The sequence below is a fragment of the Ahaetulla prasina genome, chromosome 1, assembly GCF_028640845.1.
Source record: "Ahaetulla prasina isolate Xishuangbanna chromosome 1, ASM2864084v1, whole genome shotgun sequence".
NCBI classification, from domain to species: Eukaryota; Metazoa; Chordata; class Lepidosauria; order Squamata; family Colubridae; genus Ahaetulla; species Ahaetulla prasina.
The window spans coordinates 24,081,137-24,094,019 of NC_080539.1; the positions used below are offsets into that span (position 1 = coordinate 24,081,137).

The following is a 12,883-nucleotide window of genomic DNA, read 5'->3' on the forward strand; positions in this document are numbered from 1 at the left end:
TTCCTTAAGCTAAGAGGATCACGTACATATTTAGCCGGGACTCCCTGCATGTTCTCTGCAAAATTTACTCTTAGTCCTGCTTTAAAATTCTGGGGATTGAATACAGGAGCATCTCCTTAGGAATCTTGGCTTGCACATAATGCATTCAGGGGGTGAGTCCATCTAGCATAGCACTTCCTGTTCCGACTGCAGAAATTCTTCTACATTTTTGTGGAGAAAATCAATCCTGGATGTTCGTTGCAATCTTAAACGAGAGTAGAATATTGGTGTGGGGAGGAGGAGAGGTCTCCTCAAGAGGCAACTCAGGCGTTTTCCCTAAACCTATGGCCATTGGCATTATGTTTGGTGTTCGGTGCAAGGTATTCCAGCTGCTATTGCCCTTGCACCTTCCAAATGGAGCTTCCAAGCATTGTCTTACTACATTGGGCTATCATGCTTAAAAGACAAATACTAATGAAACTGCTTACATATGCTCTTCCAGGATTAAAGGCTGGTGGGTACTTCATCACTACATCTCCACCTTCCTCTCAGGTGTCATGCTGACTTGGTGAGTCTTGATCTCGGTTGTCTTGGCAATTTCCAAAAAAAAGAAAAAAAGTTAATCATAATGCTTGTGATGTCAGTGGTTTTAATGAATAGCCTGTGAGTTCGATTAATTCCTTTCTGCAGCCTTCTAGGAGAATAGCAAGTGTCCATCACATGTCAGTGGATTCTGATTACATGTGTGTTTCTGCATTCCTTCTGTCTTTGCAGGCCAGATGGCCTCATGTACCAGAAGTTCAGAAACCAGTTCCTCACATTCTCCATGTATCAGAGTAAGTGGGACTGCATTAAAGAAGAGGGAGGAGGGAAGCGGTTGAAGACCCACAACTATCGGGGGGGGGGGGAGTCAGTAAAATGATGAATCCCAGCCTTTATTTTCTTAGCCAGATTGCCAAAATTCTGTAACACGGAACATCGAATGCCATTTTCTGAGGGAGGCTTCTGTTGTTACTGCCGGAGTGTTTGAATAAGGGACAGTCAAACTATACTATGTAAGGATTTCCTCATGGGAGGAAATTGAGATGAAAGGGCAATGGCATAGGAGCTGGCAGTGAAGCAAAGGACAAATTACTGTAGCTGAATCTCAGCTAGCTCAGCCATAGTTGTGTCAGACGCCGTGAGAAGAAACAAGCCAACTTGGTTTTCTTTCCGATAGTGACTTCGTTTATTGGGTCTGCTACAAACCGGGTCTCAGTAAAAGTCGAGGTCTCTCTGTATAAAGTCAACGCTGAGAGCTTCTGTCTTTCAGCCCCTTTTTAAACATCCTGCGCTGCTCATGTCCCGCCCCATGGCTGAACTGCTCGGTTGATTGGACGCCCGGTTGCTCTCTCCCTCCTCGTCTGACAGCCTCAGCTGCCACGTCATATGCCAAATCCTGGAATTAAAGCAGCTCTTTACACACCAGCAGCCCAGCCCTCATCTCCCTCTATCCCGGCCGCCAATGTGCTGATTCCCTTCCCATGCTTCCCAAACGCAGATTCCTGGACCCCTCGAACAGGTCCCCGATATGTCATCCCTTTGGATCTTTGATTAGGGGCTGCTCCTGTGATCCGGATCCCTGTAGTGTCATGTGTCGAGCTCGACACTGAAGCAACTCAAATGTATTGGAGCGCCCCCCCCCACCGCCCCAATACTGTGAACACTAGATGTTTTTTTGTTTTTTTAAGAAGGAAAAAACCAAACTACCATTAAAGGTAATGGATGAAAGACTTTAAAACTAGAGCTTTGATTTTTACGGACACTTTAATAACGAGGGATGGATAATTTAAGTATCTCAGTGTGTCTGCTACTCCCCTGAATTTTGACCTCCTTTGCTGAAATTTGATAGGCTTTGTCCAGTTTCTTCAATATTACTACCAGAGTGGTTGTCTGTACCGGTTGAGAGCTTTGGGTGAACGACACACCATGGATCTCACTGTGGGTAGGTAGCATTTCCGCTTTCTCTTTTTCCTTTGCTGAGGCAAACTCTCCTGTGTGAGGGATCCACTAATGGGCTGTGAGGTCAACAGACCATAGTGGCACAGTGGTCAGAATGCGGTACTGCAGGCTACTTCTGCTGACTGCCAGCTTCTGGCAGTTCAATTCTTACCAGTTCAGAGTTGACTCAGCCTTCCATCCTTCCGAGGTCAGTAAATTGAGGACCCAGATTGTTGGGGACCATAGGCTGACTCTGTAAACCGCTTAAGAGAGGGCTGAAAAGCACTGTAAAGCAGTATATAAGTCTTCTAAGTGCTATTGCTATTGCTATCCCTACAGAAGATTCTCTTCTGATCACTGGTTTTGAAAGGAGAAAGAAGTGACCATAAAGATGGGATCATTGTGAAGTACTAGGGCTGGGAAGCCACAGCAGGCCAATGCCTAATGGACAGCAAAAGCTTGTGCCTAGGCTTGCTTCGTCAATGCCCATCTTGCAAGGATGCTTGTATGGTCCATAATTCCTCCAAATTGCAGTTTCCCCCTAGCTTTGGGTCCTGGAATTAGATCTTAGGCTTGCTTCATCAATTTAGATCAGGCCTAGTTCATATTTGGATGGGAGATCTCAAAGGAATCCCAGGGCTGTAACCTTTATTAGCGAGTAAAACAAAAACACCCCAGAATAAGGTAATGACTATTTCATGTCATAGCCAAGAAAATTACATACTGTATGAATGTCCCTAAAGTCACCAGGAGAGCGTAATATGAAAGGATTTTTTTGATCATGTTTCATATGATCTTCCTGGCTTCTTTGTTGTTGTTGTTAGTTGCGAAGTCGTGTCCAACCCATCGCGACCCCATGGACAATGTTCCTCCAGGCCTTCCTATCCTCTACCATCCTCTGGAGTCCATTTAAACTCACGCCTACTGCTTCAGTGACTCCAGCCAGCCACCTCGTTCTCTGTCGTCCCCGTCTCCTTTTGCCCTGGCTTTAGAGATATTAATATTTTTACAGTCCTCTTCTAAGTATTGTTAAAAAGGCAGAGAATTGCAAAAAGCCATGTTAACATACTTTACAAAAAAAATAATAATTCTGAATCTGACCAGGAGGCAGTTCTGCTTTTCAGACCAGCTTACCCTGCCCTTCTCAAAGACATGTGCATTTTATTCTTGGGGAGGCGGATTTTAAGAATGTTTGGCGCCTCTCTAAGCTTCTCTATTTCCTTTTCTGGTAATGCTAGCCTAGCAGAGGTGAGAGGTCCATGTTAGCTGTCAAAGATTGCCATCTCCAGTCAGTCTGAAGAGCCGATTGGGACTGCTGGACCCTGGCCTAATTCTTTGGTGGTGTGTTTTTCCTTGCAGAGGGTTTCCAGTCCTGGATGTGGAGAGGCCTCACTTTCCTGCTTCCGTTCCTCTTCTTCGGCCAAGTAAGTGTGTCATCACTTCTTTCGGCATTATCTTCAGTCTAGGCGAGGCAAAACCAGGTTTATTGTATCTGAAGGGGCATAGTTTCTTCTGAAGTTTTTTGTGGGGATTATTTAATTAGCAATTTATATCCCGTCTTTTATTTTATTTTTTGTAGGACCAGACAATCAGTCGGTTTCATGGTGGTGTAAACACAGATATTAGCCATACTATCCTTGTCTATTTCTTTTCGTCAACCAGGCAGGAATTGTTAGGTGCAGTTTGGGTGTAATCATCTTGAGTTCTTCAAATGAGAGAGTACGAAGAAAGGGTTGTAAAGGAGATGTTGTAAAAGATCCCCTTAGATCGCAACAGTCTCTTTTATTATGCAGTTTTAGCAGGAGGGTAATTACAGCAATGAGGAATTAGCATATAGAAACTTAGCTACACCAATCAGCAAGCGTTTAGAGTATACGTATTAGCAAAATACCACATGGTTTTCAGGAAATCATGCGTTTTACCTGAATAGAAACTCAACTTAAGGAATGCAAAACTAGAAGCTTATCTCAGGAAGGCTAGGGGCCCAAATCAGGAGAGCAATACTATGCATCTAACTCAGAGAAGGTTAGGCGGAATAGAAACTTAATTCAGGTCAGGTAAATCGCGGTAGTATACCTGTGGTTTGGGTAGACCTGCAGATGGGGGAGGGGAAAAATGTCGCTCTGCAGCGGTCGCGAGCGGTTGTCCAGTTAAGTTTAAAAAATTCAACACATATAAACAACGATTCAAGGTATCTTGCACTGCTGGGAGGCCAGGGGCATTTTTCCCCTGTTGTTTGGTGTATCGGTCAAGGGCTGTTTTTAATGTCTGGTTGGCGCGTTCTACCAGAGCTTGACCTTGGCTGTTGTATGGAATTCCAAATTTGTGAGTAATGTTCCACCGTCCGCAGAAGTCTGCAAATGCAGCACTGGTGTAGGCAGGACCATTATCTGTTTTTAGTTCTTTGGGGCATCCCAGCGATGCAAAGGTCCGAATACAATGATTGATTACATGTTTAGTGGCTTCTCCCCTTTGTGGGGTGGCCATGATGAAGCCTGAGAAGGTATCCACTGATACATGTAAGAATTTCCATGGAGCAAAGGATGGATATTGAGTAACATCCATTTGCCAAAGTTGACAGGCCACTGTTCCTCTGGGGTTGACCCCATCGGAAGAGAGTTACCTTGGCGGCTGCAGGTAGGGCATTGATGTATTATAGCAGATGCCTCAGCAACCGTTAAACCAAATTGTTTCATGAGCGCCGTTTTTATTTTGATGAAAATAAGCGTGACTCTCCCAGGAGATTGGGAGAGAGAGACAGAACAGATAGTGAAGTACTAACAGAGGCAGCGGCAGCTGCAGCATCGCCACATTATTGCCTTTTTGAAGTATACCAGGCAGAGGCTGGTGGCTTCGAATGTGTGAAACATGAAAAGGAAGATGTCGAGCAGAAATGAGTGTTTGTAGTTTGAGAAACAAAGATAGCAGTTCTGCATCGAGGGAGGGAGCCAGATATGACTCATAGAGAGAGCTAATAATTTGAGTGACATATAGACTGTCTAAGATGAGATTGAAAGGTTCATCAGAAAAGTTTTGAAAAGCCAATATAGAAGCAAAGAGTTCTGCTCTCTGGGCAGATTTTTGAGGAGGAGTAATTTTAGTGTACCACTGACCACCTTTCTGCCAAGCACAGGCACCATAAGACTTGCTGCCATCAGCAAAGACAGTGAGGGCATTAGGTAGTGGTTGGGGAGAGAAGGGGGAATTCCAGGAGAAAGGAATGGTTCTTAGAAGTAGCAGTCGTGGGTCTGGTGGTGGATGGCAGGAGACTTTTCCTGGCCATTCGGCAAGTGCAAATTGCAATTCATCAGAAACAGACAACAAAGATTCCCAAATAGACAAAGAAAAAGGAACATATAAAATAGATGGTTCTATTCCAGCGAGGAGTTTACTCCTAGATCTAATCTTTGTAATGAGCAGTGCTAATTGTATAGGCTTTGAAGTTAAAGAAGTGTGAGGAAGATGAAACCATTCTAGGATTAGAAGTTTCTCCTCCTTTTGAACTAATGCCCCAGTAGGGAGCATTACAGTGTTGACAATGAGCATGCCAAATGGGATGTTAGGGGCAAGTCTGTCTACCCATATGTGTTTTAGGGTTAGATTGACTTGATGCATGGCATGCGTTTGTTGATCGGTCAGTTGTATACGGTCTGATGGTTGAGAGCCTTGTGTGAGGGCTGTGAACAGTGGAGATAATTGAGCAGTGGTTAGAGCTGTGTAAGAGCGAATCCAATTCAGTGTCCCCAAGTATTGCTGTAGCTGAACTAAAGTGGGCTTGTTTGAAAGGTAGAGGGTTGGCACATTTGGGGCCGCCGCTGACCTGAGAACCGTATATCCTAAATAAGAGAAAGGGGGGTGGGATTGAATTTTTTCTGGGGCAACAGTAAGGCCACCCTTCTGAAGGGTGTGTAAGAGTTTTGGCAATTGCTGTTTGACTGTGCCTGGGGGCCCAGGCGCAGCGACAAGAATGTCATCCATATAATGATACACAAGAAAAGAAGGGAACAAAGAACGAAAAGGTTGGAGAATTTTCAATGAAATCAGAATACAACTCATTGGGTTTCTGGCGGATAGAAGCAAAAGAGGAGACGGATGACTTAGGGTCATCCACTTTGAGAAAGGCAGATAAGATTATGGCATTAAGTGGAGGGAACAGGGTACGGGGGGAAGCAGCTTGCAATGCAATGGTGTTAACAGCACCTTCCCCTAGAAGTTGGTCAGCGGTGATGCCGGCCGGGAGGTTCCCGCGGCCACCGCCACTCTTACCCTTGCCGCCAAACAGATTCAAAAATCAGAAATTGCGAAGAGGAAAGAAGCATAGAGGCAATATTTTTCCAATCTTCCGGAATCAATTCATGACCATTGGCCATGGAAGTAAGCAAACCCCTGGTATAAGGACTCTGAATCCCATATTCTGCCACTGCCCTTTTAAGATCTTTAACCATTTTGAAATCAAGGGGTTGATGACCTCGAATTTTTTGATTAGGATTTTGGGTCATCTATAAGGGCAACAGGAAACATTTGCAAATCCTCTAAGGAAAGGTCCCCCGTTGCCATCGCTCTCTTCAGTCCAGCTGCGAGAGCAGAATGAGACGAGGTCTCCCCGTCCGCAGTTAGCAGAGGCGGAGGGGGGGCAGATGGTGGAGATGTTTCAGTTAAAGAGGCAATGTTGGAACATTTTACCTCAGGAGATTTTTGCTGCGCGGAGGCATCCTCGTATGGAGGTGGAGACGCAGCGTTGAGCGCCATGGCATCGCTCGAATCTCTGATAGCCTTTTCATAAATTTCCAGGCTATTAACAATTACTTGACAAGTTACAATCAAATCATAATTGGCTTTAGCGGGTTCATTTAAATATTTCAATATGTGCCTCCATTTTTTAGACGTGATATCCCCTGAAGTGGGATAGCTGGGATATTTTTGCCAAATGAATTTCAACAATTTGACTAGATCATTCGCTGAAATTGAGAGTAAAGGTTTGCCATGGTTCATGCAAATAATTTTTGCAGCCAAGACAAGGTCTCCAAGTTCTTGGAGGTGCGTAACCTGGCCCTTGGACAACCCTTTCCCCATACTTACTAAGTCTGACAACTGCGGAGCGCCTCACTGGCGAACAACCAGGACCGGGGATCAAGTCGGGGTCACCAGTTGTGGCGTTTCTCGCGGCCAGCGGGCTCGCCACGAAAGGGTCCGGGCAATCCCCGCACCGAACGGAGTGAGAAATGAATAAGCAGAGCCCAATTCCCCTGGGGGTGAGCAAGCCCCGAGCTAGCTCGAAACAACCCTTTTATTAAGATTAGGGGTTAGGGGTGGGTTACAGAAGGTAAGCAGGGTGGTTACATATTAGCATATATTCAACACGTGAACACGTGACTACAAGCACATCCACAAGCCTATGATTTTGGGAGAAAGATCATGATTCTTGGGAGGAGTTTTACCATGAAGTGGTTCTTTGTTCTCTGCTTTTTGCCTACGTGGTACAGCAAACAGAAATACATCTTGAGACATCCTGACTACATACTAATAAATCTCATATAATTGTGTGTAGGAGCAAACTTCTTTTGAAGCTCTGTGAAGTTGACCTTATCAGAGAAGGAATGTTCTGTGGCTATCTCATAGGTGTTGTTACATTTACTGGCAAACATCTTTGTAACCTTGGCATCAAACAGATTTCTGCTTACATGATAACAATTAGCCAGACTTACCTATGCTGATATTTTTGCACATAAGCAATTTCTCAAAACTTGCTCATGCTTATATTTGCACATAAGTAATTTCATAAACAGTTTCATAAAGGGGTTCATATGGCATAATATCGCAACAAATCATAATGCTTGTGATGTCAGTGGTTTTAATGAATAGCCTGTGAGTTCGATTAATTCCTTTCTGCAGCCTTCTAGGAGAATAGCAAGTGTCCATCACATGTCAGTGGATTCTGATTACATGTGTGTTTCTGCATTCCTTCTGTCTTTGCAGGCCAGATGGCCTCATGTACCAGAAGTTCAGAAACCAGTTCCTCACATTCTCCATGTATCAGAGTAAGTGGGACTGCATTAAAGAAGAGGGAGGAGGGAAGCGGTTGAAGACCCACAACTATCGGGGGGGGGGGGAGTCAGTAAAATGATGAATCCCAGCCTTTATTTTCTTAGCCAGATTGCCAAAATTCTGTAACACGGAACATCGAATGCCATTTTCTGAGGGAGGCTTCTGTTGTTACTGCCGGAGTGTTTGAATAAGGGACAGTCAAACTATACTATGTAAGGATTTCCTCATGGGAGGAAATTGAGATGAAAGGGCAATGGCATAGGAGCTGGCAGTGAAGCAAAGGACAAATTACTGTAGCTGAATCTCAGCTAGCTCAGCCACGGTTGTGTCAGACGCCGGGAGAAGAAACAAGCCAACTCGGTTTCCTTTCCGATAGTGACTTGTTTTTATTGGGTCTGCTATACAAACCGGGTCTCAGTAAAAGTCGAGGTCTCTCTGTATAAAGTCAGAGGTGAGAACTTCTGCCTCTCTGCACCTTTTTAAACATCCTGCGCTGCTCATGTCCCGCCCCATGGCTGAACTGCTCGGTTGATTGGACGCCCGGTTGCTCTCTCCCTCCTCGTCTGACAGCCTCAGCTGCCACGTCATATGCCAAATCCCGGAACTAAAGCAGCTCTTTACACACCAGCAACCCAGCCCTCATCTCCCTCTATCCCGGCCGCCAATGTGCTGATTCCCTTCCCATGCTTCCCAAACGCAGATTCCTGGACCCCTCGAACAGGTCCCCGATATGTCATCCCTTTGGATCTTTGATTAGGGGCTGCTCCTGTGATCCGGATCCCTGTAGTGTCATGTGTCGAGCTCGACACTGAAGCAACTCAAATGTATTGGAGCGCCCCCCCCCACCGCCCCAATACTGTGAACACTAGATGTTTTTTTGTTTTTTTAAGAAGGAAAAAACCAAACTACCATTAAAGGTAATGGATGAAAGACTTTAAAACTAGAGCTTTGATTTTTACGGACACTTTAATAACGAGGGATGGATAATTTAAGTATCTCAGTGTGTCTGCTACTCCCCTGAATTTTGACCTCCTTTGCTGAAATTTGATAGGCTTTGTCCAGTTTCTTCAATATTACTACCAGAGTGGTTGTCTGTACCGGTTGAGAGCTTTGGGTGAACGACACCATGGATCTCACTGTGGGTAGGTAGCATTTCCGCTTTCTCTTTTTCCTTTGCTGAGGCAAACTCTCCTGTGTGAGGGATCCACTAATGGGCTGTGAGGTCAACAGACCATAGTGGCACAGTGGTCAGAATGCGGTACTGCAGGCTACTTCTGCTGACTGCCAGCTTCTGGCAGTTCAATTCTTACCAGTTCAGAGTTGACTCAGCCTTCCATCCTTCCGAGGTCAGTAAATTGAGGACCCAGATTGTTGGGGACCATAGGCTGACTCTGTAAACCGCTTAAGAGAGGGCTGAAAAGCACTGTAAAGCAGTATATAAGTCTTCTAAGTGCTATTGCTATTGCTATCCCTACAGAAGATTCTCTTCTGATCACTGGTTTTGAAAGGAGAAAGAAGTGGCCATAAAGATGGGATCATTGTGAAGTACTAGGGCTGGGAAGCCACAGCAGGCCAATGCCTAATGGACAGCAAAAGCTTGTGCCTAGGCTTGCTTCGTCAATGCCCATCTTGCAAGGATGCTTGTATGGTCCATAATTCCTCCAAATTGCAGTTTCCCCCTAGCTTTGGGTCCTGGAATTAGATCTTAGGCTTGCTTCATCAATTTAGATCAGGCCTAGTTCATATTTGGATGGGAGATCTCAAAGGAATCCCAGGGCTGTAACCTTTATTAGCGAGTAAAACAAAAACACCCCAGAATAAGGTAATGACTATTTCATGTCATAGCCAAGAAAATTACATACTGTATGAATGTCCCTAAAGTCACCAGGAGAGCGTAATATGAAAGGACTTTTTTGATCATGTTTCATATGATCTTCCTGGCTTCTTTGTTGTTGTTGTTAGTTGCGAAGTCGTGTCCAACCCATCGCGACCCCATGGACAATGTTCCTCCAGGCCTTCCTATCCTCTACCATCCTCTGGAGTCCATTTAAACTCACGCCTACTGCTTCAGTGACTCCATCCAGCCACCTCGTTCTCTGTCGTCCCCGTCTCCTTTTGCCCTGGCTTTAGAGATATTAATATTTTTATAGTCCTCTTCTAAGTATTGTTAAAAAGGCAGAGAATTGCAAAAAGCCATGTTAACATACTTTACAAAAAAAAAAAAAATTCTGAATCTGACCAGGAGGCAATTCTGCTTTTCAGACCAGCTTACCCTGCCCTTCTCAAAGACATGTGCATTTTATTCTTGGGAGGCGGATTTTAAGAATGTTTGGCGCCCCTCTAAGCTTCTCTATTTCCTTTTCTGGTAATGCTAGCCTAGCAGAGGTGAGAGGTCCATGTTAGCTGTCAAAGATTGCCATCTCCAGTCAGTCTGAAGAGCCGATTGGGACTGCTGGACCCTGGCCTAATTCTTTGGTGGTGTGTTTTTCCTTGCAGAGGGTTTCCAGTCCTGATGTGGAGAGGCCTCACTTTCCTGCTTCCGTTCCTCTTCTTCGGCCAAGTAAGTGTGTCATCACAGAGGGCCGGTTTAGCTCACGCTGGTATAGCCTGTTATTAAGAACACAGTAGCCTGCAATTACTGCAGGTTCGAGCCCGGCCCAAGGTTGACTCAGCCTTCCATCCTTTATAAGGTAGGTAAAATGAGGACCCAGATTGTTGGGGGGGCAATAAGTTGACTTTGTAAAATATACAAATAGAATGAGACTATTGCCTTATACATTGTTAGCCGCCTGAGTCTTCGGAGAAGGGCGGTATAAATGTAAACAAAAAACAAAAACACCCCAGAATAAGGTAATGACTATTTCATGTCATAGCCAAGAAAATTACATACTGTATGAATGTCCCTAAAGTCACCAGGAGAGCGTAATATGAAAGGACTTTTTTGATCATGTTTCATATGATCTTCCTGGCTTCTTTGTTGTTGTTGTTAGTTGCGAAGTCGTGTCCAACCCATCGCGACCCCATGGACAATGTTCCTCCAGGCCTTCCTATCCTCTACCATCCTCTGGAGTCCATTTAAACTCACGCCTACTGCTTCAGTGACTCCATCCAGCCACCTCGTTCTCTGTCGTCCCCGTCTCCTTTTGCCCTGGCTTTAGAGATATTAATATTTTTATAGTCCTCTTCTAAGTATTGTTAAAAAGGCAGAGAATTGCAAAAAGCCATGTTAACATACTTTACAAAAAAAAAAAAAATTCTGAATCTGACCAGGAGGCAATTCTGCTTTTCAGACCAGCTTACCCTGCCCTTCTCAAAGACATGTGCATTTTATTCTTGGGAGGCGGATTTTAAGAATGTTTGGCGCCCCTCTAAGCTTCTCTATTTCCTTTTCTGGTAATGCTAGCCTAGCAGAGGTGAGAGGTCCATGTTAGCTGTCAAAGATTGCCATCTCCAGTCAGTCTGAAGAGCCGATTGGGACTGCTGGACCCTGGCCTAATTCTTTGGTGGTGTGTTTTTCCTTGCAGAGGGTTTCCAGTCCTGGATGTGGAGAGGCCTCACTTTCCTGCTTCCGTTCCTCTTCTTCGGCCAAGTAAGTGTGTCATCACAGAGGGCCGGTTTAGCTCACGCTGGTATAGCCTGTTATTAAGAACACAGTAGCCTGCAATTACTGCAGGTTCGAGCCCGGCCCAAGGTTGACTCAGCCTTCCATCCTTTATAAGGTAGGTAAAATGAGGACCCAGATTGTTGGGGGCAATAAGTTGACTTTGTAAAATATACAAATAGAATGAGACTATTGCCTTATACACTGTAAGCCGCCGGACGGGTAAGCAATGAGGGTGAAGGTGACGCACCGCTAGACAACGATCACGCCTCTGGACAACACAACAGGACAGGACGAGCCCCCAGATGTTGCTGTTGGTCTGCAACAATTATTTGTTGTCCTAGGTTCCCTGTTAATGTTGTCCTGGGTTCCCGCAGGAACGGGTCTCAGCCCTCGCTGAGACAATTTAGTGGGTCCTCGCAAGGACGAAAGAAGCCAAATAAAAGACACCACACCAGGAGTTCTTCAAAATGAGAGAGCACGAAGAAAGGGTTGTAAAAGGAGATGTTGTAAAAAGATCCCCCTTAGATCGCAACAGTCTCTTTTATTATGCAGTTTTAGCAGGGAGGGGTAATTACAGCAATGAGGGAATTAGCATATAGAAACTTAGCTACACCAATCAACCAGGTTTATTGTATCTGAAAATACCACATGGTTTTCAGGAAATCATGCGTTTTACCTGAATAGAAACTCAACTCAGGAATGCAAAACTAGAAGCTTATCTCAAAGGCTAGAAATCAGGAGAGCAATACTATGCATCTAACAATCATGTAAGGTGGGTTGGGTTGAGAGTGAGTGACTGGCCATAAATCACTCAGCCTTTTTCATGCATAGCACTGAAAAAAGTCAAGTCAAGTTCTCCCGGCTGTGAGGCCTAAGAAAGCCTGAACCAATGATATATCCATATGTCCTCTGTTTTTATTTTTTAAGATGGGTAAATGATATATCCATAGTTGGTGACCTCTGCTCTAGGGGACACTAGACTAGAGTAATGTGAGCTGTTTAAAGGAACAAGACATCTTCCTTCCAAACCTATTTACAAAGTGAGAGTTTGTTACAAGGGACTGTAATATTCTTATGACCAGCGTGGGCAGGGCAGTGATCCTAAATCACCATAGAAACTGGCAGGTGCAAGGATTCTGGCATACTTTGTGAAGATTGAGAAAATTCATCTGATTCGTCTGTTTTGTTCTGTTTTTTGTGTTTTAAACCTATTGCACTCCTTAAAAAGATATTGTGTTTTCCCCATCTCAAATGCCAGTTTTTGGGGAAACTGCC

The 12,883-nt window shown here is 44.7% G+C and overlaps 1 protein-coding gene and 1 long non-coding RNA gene across 5 annotated transcripts in view; both read left to right on the plus strand.

The window, feature by feature from the left end:
• Nucleotides 1–12,883, plus strand: part of TMEM120A (transmembrane protein 120A) — a 41,754-nt gene that overhangs the window by 21,528 nt on the left and 7,343 nt on the right. For 2 of the 4 annotated variants that reach the window (XM_058164439.1, XM_058164440.1), the window contains exons 7-9: nucleotides 482–547; nucleotides 754–815; nucleotides 1,871–1,963. In XM_058164439.1, coding sequence (XP_058020422.1) covers nucleotides 482–547; nucleotides 754–815; nucleotides 1,871–1,963 — 221 coding nt within the window. Of the gene's footprint in view, nucleotides 1–481; nucleotides 548–753; nucleotides 816–1,870; nucleotides 1,964–3,318; nucleotides 3,472–12,883 lie in introns of those variants that run through there. The other 2 variants (XM_058164442.1, XM_058164441.1) reach the window with 2 other exon arrangements.
• LOC131188842 (uncharacterized) lies at nucleotides 7,600–11,593 on the plus strand. The gene is made up of 3 exons (XR_009152849.1): nucleotides 7,600–7,997; nucleotides 9,056–9,146; nucleotides 11,529–11,593. It is a non-coding gene; the product is annotated as an uncharacterized LOC131188842 (long non-coding RNA).